Here is a 9,721-nt window from a genome sequence, read left to right as displayed (position 1 = left end):
TACATTTTTATATGGGAAAAGTGTATAAAGATTCCATAAATTTCATGTCTTTTACAAACTACCTTCATGAACTTTATTTTCTACTTGATTGGTCCTTAAACTAGAACAAACTGTAAAATTAAACCATTTGTTAAATCCAATTTATGTTACTGGTGTTTCTAACCTAGCCATCAAATATTCCACCATTGTAGCCCCTCTCATGAACAGTTGCCCACCAAGAACAATATTCTATGTCCCCTTCTTTCTTTCCCATCATGTGAGTTGCTATTTGGGAATATGTGATTAAGCATAAGAAGTGCATCCAATGCCTACCTAGTAAAATGAAACCCCATTAAAAGTTAGTCCTTCCTATAAATTAAACCAAAGTTGCTTCAGTAACAGTTTTTTTGTTTACTTTCCTTGTTATTCGAATTCGTCATTTTCACTTGTTTTCTTCCCTCTAGTATGGTTGTTTTGCATTGGTGTAGTGGATCTTCTGCGTTACGATTGTGTGGAAGGAAAGGGCATATGACGTTCTTGGCATGATTTGGAAGATGAGGTTTGATCTATTGGTTGATGGTAGCTATGATACAGGTTGTTCGAGAAGCAGAATCAAACAATAGACAACCAGAGATTGAAAAGAATGGACAACCTCATTAGAATAACTGTTAGAACTTAACTTAGAATTTACAGATGGTTTATTTTTACCATTTTTTAGAGTTTTAGGACCAATTAAGTAGAAAAAGAAATTTTTTGGTGGTAGTTTGCAAAAGGTATAAATTTCAAGAGATATTTATGCAGGGTGAGATTCATTTACTCTAAGAGTAATATATTTAAACTTATTCCACATCTGAGTATGTAAATCCCCTCCATTTATGCACTTTTCCCGTTTTTATCAATGTCATATCTTATTTGTACTTCATCAAGTCAAACATTTTATTTTAATAAATGGTTTAAATAAAAGTATTTATCACATTCTCTACTAGTTTTTTAACATTGATGTTAATGAACCACCTGTTATGGCAATACCCTAATTGTACCCAAAAAAGTACCCTTATTGGTACAATATCAATAAAATCACCTAATTCGGATGACTTCTAGTGCACGTATTATTGGGCATATTAAAAAATGCACATATGCTAGCATTTAAAAAATGAAAATATATCATAGACTACTCAATAGATGCAGAAATAAAAAGAGAATATTAAAATCAAGATTCCTGAGTTGATTTATGAATCAAACATTTGTGTGCCGAGTCTCGTAGCTGTATCCGTAGGAGAAAGATGTAATTTTAACTCCTGATTGGGATAACTTCTAGTGCACATATTATTGGACAATGGGCATATTCAAGTCTCATGTTGGATATGAAGAATAAGTGAAAGACTTGTGGCTAAGCTCACTTATGGCTCTTCAAGACCTTGTCCAATTATTTCATACGAACAATAAGATTGGAATGGTCCAAATTAGACATGATTTGCTACTAAGTTAAGGGTCAAATCCAGGGAACACTAATCTAACAATACAGTTTAAGATACATACTGCTTAGGAATTAGGGAATGTTAGGAAAAACAATGTCCGTAGCACTTTTACCTATATATCATCTCTTATGATTCAAAAATTTCAGAACCTTAAGGAATATTCTCTTCTTTCAAGCTCAACCATGCAAAGGAGCTGTCTATGTTATTTACACCCAACTTGAGTATTATATCAGTAGTTTCGTGTCATTCCATATTAGAAACAGAAGATTCGTGTCAGATATGTTCCTTGTTTTCCACAAATGCAGTTTCCTCTTGTTGTTCTATGGGACCTTGAGGAGTACCAAGGAGAGTAGAGAACATCTTTCTGTGGCACTCATCACAGAAAAAGAAATAGGAAAAGTGTCCTTCATTTGGAAGCTTATGAATCACTGCCTCTGGTAGGACCCGTCCTATGTATTCTGTCATTGATGGTGGGACAACCCTGTCATCCAATCCCTGAAAGGGAAAGGTAAAATTCATACATAGTAAAGAAACAAGTTCAATTCTTTTTCACCCAAAAAAGAGATAAAATAAAATGAATAAAACAAGTTGAATTCTATTGGAAGAGAAAAACACATGAATCTGTTTTGTTCCATACCACAAAATAAGGAAGCGTTAAATGTTTAGTAATCAACTTAATTAAGTGATTATACAGTGAGTTTCTTTGAAATAAGCTCAAAAAGGGCTTAGTCCCATAAGCTTTACTGATAGGTTTATTGAAATAAGCTTAAAAGAGCTTATAGGAATGTCATAAACAATTCTCATAAGCTTACTGAAATAAAATATTCTCATAAGTTCTCCCAGCTCTTCCAAACATATTTGAAATAAGCTAAAAAGGAAATAATTCATTTTCATAAACTTTATCTGAATAAACTAAAATGAACTTATACAAAGGTTATAAATTATTTTCATAACTTTATTTTTATAAGCTACTCTCACAAGTCCAAATAAACTCTCAGTTATGCTATTCCAAAGTCCCCCTAAACTTGAAATGCATATTCAGATCCAATAAGACTGGGTAATTCAAAATCAATATATAGTAATCATTGAAGGTTCATCAATGGTAGAATCTTTTGGAGTTGTTAAAGAAATGACCTTGAGTACCAGAGTGTTCCAATTTTATTATGGGCACATTAGAGGTATAAGCACCACTGAGTAAGGAAAGGGTGGCCTGATGGAAGATTAAACCTCTAATATCATCATCACACTCTAATTTTAAAGATGGGCTACCTACAAGGTAATTGCCATTTATAAACATTTATTGATCTTAAAAGCACTACATATATTCATCTTAAGTACGCTATCTCAATACATTCCTAAAAACTTCTAAAATCTAGCCAGAAAGAGTGTCAGAAATGACTAGAGATGCATTCACAACAAAGTGGTCAATTCAAGTATCTCTTCAAAAGTAGATGACAACTAATAAAAGAATATCTTGTAGAAACAATTATAGAAAACACAGAACACAATAACAGCAATGCCCAAGGACAGTGTATTCAAACCTGCCAAATGTGTATAGGGCCAAGAAATCCTACTAATTCACATTCTGCCTCACCGTACATGGACTTCAACCAAAGAAGTATGCCTCTTGTTTGACACTTCTTCTGCACATGAAGTTCTTCAAGGTCAAAACCCCACTTCGATACCTGAAGAACAACTTCCTCTACAAATGGCTCGACTTTTCCCTGACGAATGGACTCCTCCACATCTCTCTGCCAAAATTCTTCAAATGATGGTTCTTCAATCAGAATTTCATCCTGAAAACATTTAAAATTATAACAGATCATGAAAATCTTAAAATGTTTTTCTTTCATGAACGCCTACAAAAGCTGCTATTGAACTGAGGTTCTCTACCTAGTACTAGTATTCTGTTTTAGAATTACATTGAAAGTTCAGCTTTAAGTTGATGTGTCAGTTATACCAAGTGAGGCATTGGAGAACATAAAAGCATTTTAACACTGACCAATATTTTATAATTATAAAAGATAGATATTTTCTGTCAGATGTAGGTGACATGAAGCTATAACACAAGCTATAAAATTAGAAGAATGGTTATTATATAGGGAATAATATTCTGGTGCTCATTTACACATTCCCCTTCACAGTACTAATAGATTAAAGTCAATAGTACTAAGGCTAGAGCTTCAATGTGCAAGATAAAGTGAATTTCAAGAAACACAAGTATATTGGACAACTCCATAGTCTTTTGATCGACAGATTATTTTCACAATCTGACATGAGTTGATTTCATTCAAAAACACTAGTTGTCTCTTGCTGGCATGAATCCAGCTAACTGCTGCTAACAAAGACAAATCAGCTTTTAAATTTGTTGATGAAAAAAGCAACAACAACACGCAGGTTTTTATCCTTCTCAACATAGTGCAACATTATCCCACACTCACCTTCTTCCCTAATGAAAAAGATAACAGCTTGTCAATCCGATCATGTTTTTCTGGCAAAAAGCTTTTCCGGTAGAAAAAGGAGAGAAGTTTTGGAAATCTACGAGCCAAGGAATACATAAATTGCCTCCTTGACAGCCACTTATCCCAAGTTTTTTTCATCTCATCCTTAAGCATGTTTGGTTCATATGGATTAATCATAGGAGCTAACATCACTGCACCTGCAATTTCAGATAATATCATAATTCACATCACTTCAATTTAAATGAAAATTTTGAAGACTTGGTTTATGATAAAACATAAAGGCGTCATGTGTCCATGAAGGCATGGGAGACGCATCATTAATCAGGAGAGGCATTGGCCACCCCTTGCAACTTTTGAAAATTTAATACTTTACATGTAATAATTTTTTGTTGTTCTAAAAACTGCCATTAGCTAGGGCAGCTCACAGAATTCATTTTATCCTACCCTAGCTCCACCACCAGAATTGATTACAGACTTTACCTGATTTAGAAAGGCTTTGTTGTTATTACCATAAATCAACATCAGAATCTGAAATGTGTCACTATCTTTATTGGTATAAACACAATCAGTGTTTTTTTATTTCATTTCCACTATCTTGTTTCAGTGGAGATACAATCACAGTAGTAACTTCATTAATGATTTGTTCTGTATGTCCCAAAATTTTCAAATTAATAGTTTATTATAAGAGGGTGAGCCGCGAAAAATGGTAAGGTTGCTTGCCTTTTTACTAGTTTGTTATAACTTACAGGCACTTCACAGATGCTGTATTTACGATGAGCACTCTTAAGTTATCTAGAGTCTAGATAGTAAAAGCTTTTAAAAGGTAAACACACCTGCAATTCTCTCGGGAATATATCTGAGTGAAGCCCAAGCATGGATGCATCCACTTGAGTAGCATAGTACCCAGAAGTTATCGCTAACATTGACAGCATTTGCTAGATGCAACATATCCGTAGCTGATGAATTAAGATTTCTGCTGGGATGAGGAGCACTCTCCCCAAAACCAGGAAGATCATATGAGACCAAGCGAACCCCATATTCTTCGAGCAATGATGCTTTAATTCCAGGTATGCCTTCCATTGGATGGGGAAAAAGCAAAAGAGCAAGATAATAGATAAGAACTTAATATCTAGGTGTGAAAATTGCTCATAAGGATAGACATGCAATTCTTACAAGAGCTATTTTTTCTTATTATTAGAAACTCTAACTCAATTTACCTGCTAGTCGGGATGAAGTAAAAGAATGTGGAGCAACGAAGGAAAATCTAGCTCTGCTAGCTGGAACACCTTGATCAAGATAAGCCATGTATCTACCATCTGGAAGTAATATGCGGTTAGCACTGGGAGGATGCACGCACACCTTCACCACTTTGGTTAATGTGTCGCGACTGGAATCTACACTTATAGCTGCAAATAAATTATAAAAAGTCAGCAGATATTGCACCAATTGATATCACTAAGGAAAAGATCATCAGTAAGCAATTGAAATACTTGTCCCAAAACCCGATATAATATACAAGAGAATTGACTGAAATGTAGAGATTGAAAATCAATAATAAGAAAACACGTAAGATTCATATGTAGCACATAAATGGCTGACAATCTTTGATTTGCAGTTATAAAAATTCAAACTTGTTACCTAGTCTACTACTCTTGTTCATTGAAGATTTGGAGCCATATAAGGTAATACATTTGTGCACATGTAAATACAGTCTCTCGTCAACACATACCGACTGGAGAAAAGAGCAGTGAAGGACTTACTAACTAACAAGTAATAACCAAAATTGTGAAATGAATTATCCTTCCTAAACAATCAATAGCCCAGTGCAACTAGGTTTAGATAGTAATCTTAGAATAGAAATTAGACTGTTACAACATTAAAATAACCTAAGTTCTAGGACATGTAGCTTAATTAAGTGCTAATTCAATAAGGTGCATTGATCACATGAGATCTTAGGAGCTATAAACTGTTTTAAATTTGTTTCATAAGCTTTTCTGATTAGCTTATCAAAATAAGCTAAAAAAACTTATACGAAAGTTGTGCTTTTTTCTTAAGCTCTTCCAAACACCTTCTTAAGTGCTTATCCAATAAGATAAACCCAAATAAGCTCTTATATAATTTCTTCCAAACAATACAGCAAAATTGACCAATAACTAACAAAATCTACAAAATAGCAAGGACATTAATGAAGTAATATCATTGATTATTTAGCAAAAAAAAGTTGAGCACTCTAAAATAAATAAAGAGAAAAAACCTGCGAGCGCAATAACAAAAACGAAGAACACAACGGACCAAGCTTGAAGAGGATCACGATCCTCAGGCAATAAATCATTCAAAAAACTCAATCTCTTAGAAACCTTAGCACAAGGTTCTCCAAATTTTCTCACAACATAAGAATCTTCATTGAAAAAGTTCTGTTGAAGAATATCTCTACAACCTCTTCCTAACTCCATCACTATCTCACACCACGCCATCAAGAATCCCATAGCTTGATCCTTCAAACTCTCTCCACCACCCGATCCTTCCTCCGATTCACCGCCGCTCACCTCAAACGACGCCGTCGTCGTGTAAGACATTGGATTCCGATCTCCGCCGTAGCGAACTCCTGGATCCTCTACTAGACTTGCTAGCTCCTCGCTCCATGAACTTGTCGCCATTGAAACTCAGAATAACTGTCACGAAACTGAATATGTATAAGTAATTAAGGTAAAAGTTGCATTAAGCTGATTTTCACTTGATTTCATTTTACACTATAGTCCTGAGATTCAGTTAGTTATTGGAATAAGTGATTTTAATAACAGTGAAATTTTAACTACATTGAATTAGAAGAATTGATTGTGATTACACGGAACTTACTAAACATAAAAAGTGGCAAGTGTAATTTTTGACGAAGAGTATTTGAGTATAAATTAAGCTAAAGTTATGGTAATAATGAAAATAAAATGCAGAAACAGATTATAATGCTACTGAACTGGAACTTTTACTTTATTGATGCGTGATGTTGAAGCTAGGTTATTAAATTATAATCAAAAGATTAGAAAAAGGAAAAGAAGCAAAATACTAACGAAATAAAAGAAATATCAAAAGCAGGAGTGGTATTTGATGCTATATAAACATCATTTATTTCACTCCTTATGTCAGGAAACATAATTTATCAAATAATATATGGAATGTTAAAAAAGTAGGATTTTGCTCATTTGCTGCTTCTTTCACTTATGAAGAGTGGGACATGCTCCACTGAAATTCGGGAGAACCTGGTTTAATTATTCCAATTGTTCACATTAGTGGATAATACCGATTATCATGTTATAAATATTCAAATTACTTGTTCAAAATAATTCCCACATTGAATTTTTTTGACTTTTTTTTCAAATTTTCACCAACGGAGATACTTCTTTCCTCAAATTCTAATTCTTGTTCTTGGTATAACTAAAGGTCCCCACCTTATAAATAAATAACATACTAATATTTTTTTGTATATCATCATTAGTTTAATGGTATAAGATTTTATTACATTTATGATTAAAAAATTAATAATTCAAAACTTATAAGGATAATTTACCTTTAACTTAGCATAATACTCAGAAAATTCTTATACTTTAATAAGACTAGTGTCACTTTGGTTAGTTATGATAATTGTATGAGTAGTTTTCATTGGTTTGTGTTTTTAACTTATTTGGAAAAGCAAGGAATAAATAGTAAAGTGGAAATAGTGTTACTCTTACTAGAGTAACCATTTGCTTTTTGTTTGAATTTATTTGTCATTGAGATTGAAATTGAAGAGGTGGGGGTGCAGGATGGCCCACGTCAGACATGATAGGACATGAAAGAAAGTGGTAGGCGCGTGTCTGGTGTAGCGAGTGAGAATTGGAGTTGGAGTTGGTTTTACATGCAGTTGTCGGTTGGGTGATGTCAGAGGTGAGGCGGCATCCATGTGACCTGACACGGGTGGCGAGAATGTCATTCCGATCTTTTCTTTTTTCATTACTCTATCTATCCATTCAATGCCTTTTTATGTATTTTATTTTTTCCATCTTATTCAAAATCTATACAAAAGAATTATATTTTTGAGTGATGCGTGAGTCACTGGTCTCATCATTTACTGGATTTAAAAATGTCTCTAGTTTATATTCTTATTTGAATGAGTGATTGAACTACTTTAAATATAAGAATTTCAATCTAATTGTATTAAATTTAGTTAAATCAAAGTAATTCGGGAAGTGAAATGGAAATTTCACTTGTTTAGAAAAATGGAACATTACTAATTCAATCTAAAAAAAATTGAAACATATTACTTCCATATAATTATACATAATTATTAATTATATATAAAATTATTCGGTCTGACTAAATAACTTAATAGTTTAATTTGATTAAATCTATTAAGGGTCATCTTCTAATTTGATGTTGGACTCGGATTTATTTTGAAGGCTCATAAGGGGAAAGAGAATGTTAGTTTGTCAAATAAAATTAGAAGGCTATTATCCATGTGTAGCACTTGGATGGTGGATATCCATCAACATTATTCTCTTTGTGAGAAAGATTTATATGTAGATATATGTATGTAGAGATAACTAATAAATTCTTGATAACACATTAAAATTTTAACTCTAATTAAAACTTACTCATAAATGGTAATATCAAAAAACATAAATACATTTTTCTAAATATGACGTGTTAGATATTTCTTGAAGTTTTTCCATCTTGGTTTACTACTCTATTCAAACATGTTTTATCTTCCTATTCTTCTACAATTTCTACATATTCTCTCTATTAAACTATACATTTTTTCAATTTTTGTTCCACAAATCGAATCTGAAGCCGTTCTTTCATCCGCCGAAATAAAGGCAGGCAAAGGGTGAAGCAACCAAGTGCGCCTACCAATGCCCTAGGTAGTCAATCATATCAAGTACTTCAACTATCAAATCAACTCACAAGTATCTCATTTCATATGTACTTCATCCTTCTCATAATTATTATTTTTTCAACTTTTATTCAATAAATCTATCATTTTCAACTATCAAACCAACTCATATTTATGCTATTTTCATATTGTATTTGTTAATATATATAATTTTTTTATTATATGAGTTTACACATGTAGACTATTTACTCGGACAATATTATTTATTCTATAAGTAAAAGAAATTCTACTTCTTCACTCTTCCACTCACTTTCCTCAACAAGATATCATAATATAATTGTTTTTTACCTTCTATACCAAAAACTTCATTTTGGAATTCTATGTTATATGGGTATAGTGGAATTCTATGGTCTCTTGATATTCTAAATCATGAAATATGCACTTACCATATTCTTTGTTTCAACATTTGTTGAAAAGAAACCTGACCACTTATAATATAATGATTAGAAATTACATTAACATTGATTGTATAAACATAGTATCTTCAGTTTTATTATATGTTTGTCCTCATTCATTTAAAGTTAAAAAAAATTCACTATTTAAATATGTCAACCTTATATTAGTCACAGCAATTTTTTTCTCAGTCTAGGTAATTATGAGTACAAATGTTCATTGTCCACGTGAAATTTTAAACCCTTCAAAAAATATCATCTTTATCACTATTGTATGTTTAATTTTTATATTTCTTTACTTTATGGCACTATTATTCATAACAAATTTATGTATGTATAATTTTTAGTATACATAAAGAATTCTTATGTTAGAATTATTATTTGGCCTACACTTTAGAAGCTAAAATTATTAGGTAGCATTATCTTTGAATGTTTTTATTTCATTTTCTAAAAATTAAATAGTTGTTAGTTACACTTTAGAAGTGT

At 32.2% G+C, this 9,721-nt stretch overlaps 1 protein-coding gene across 3 annotated transcripts; it reads right to left on the bottom strand.

The window, feature by feature from the left end:
- Positions 1,434–6,909, bottom strand: LOC109334853. 3 transcript variants are annotated; one of them, XM_019570840.1, is made up of 7 exons: positions 6,892–6,909; positions 6,174–6,591; positions 5,137–5,325; positions 4,753–4,992; positions 3,899–4,116; positions 2,999–3,253; positions 1,434–1,952 (listed from the first exon to the last, which is right to left on the bottom strand). In XM_019570840.1, exons 2-7 carry the CDS (start codon positions 6,574–6,576, stop codon positions 1,731–1,733), a joined length of 1,527 nt encoding a protein of 508 aa, XP_019426385.1. In that variant the 5' UTR covers positions 6,577–6,591; positions 6,892–6,909; the 3' UTR covers positions 1,434–1,730. The 3 variants fall into 3 exon arrangements, with proteins under 3 accessions (XP_019426385.1, XP_019426384.1, XP_019426383.1); XM_019570839.1 differs by lacking the exon at positions 6,892–6,909 and adding an exon at positions 6,776–6,842; XM_019570838.1 differs by lacking the exon at positions 6,892–6,909 and having other exon boundaries at positions 6,174–6,759.

The sequence above is a fragment of the Lupinus angustifolius genome, chromosome LG19 (genome assembly GCF_001865875.1).
Source record: "Lupinus angustifolius cultivar Tanjil chromosome LG19, LupAngTanjil_v1.0, whole genome shotgun sequence".
In the NCBI taxonomy this organism is placed as follows: Eukaryota; Viridiplantae; Streptophyta; class Magnoliopsida; order Fabales; family Fabaceae; genus Lupinus; species Lupinus angustifolius.
The sequence above is the reverse complement of the archived record's forward strand: the minus strand, read 5'-3'. Positions and strand labels throughout refer to the sequence as shown.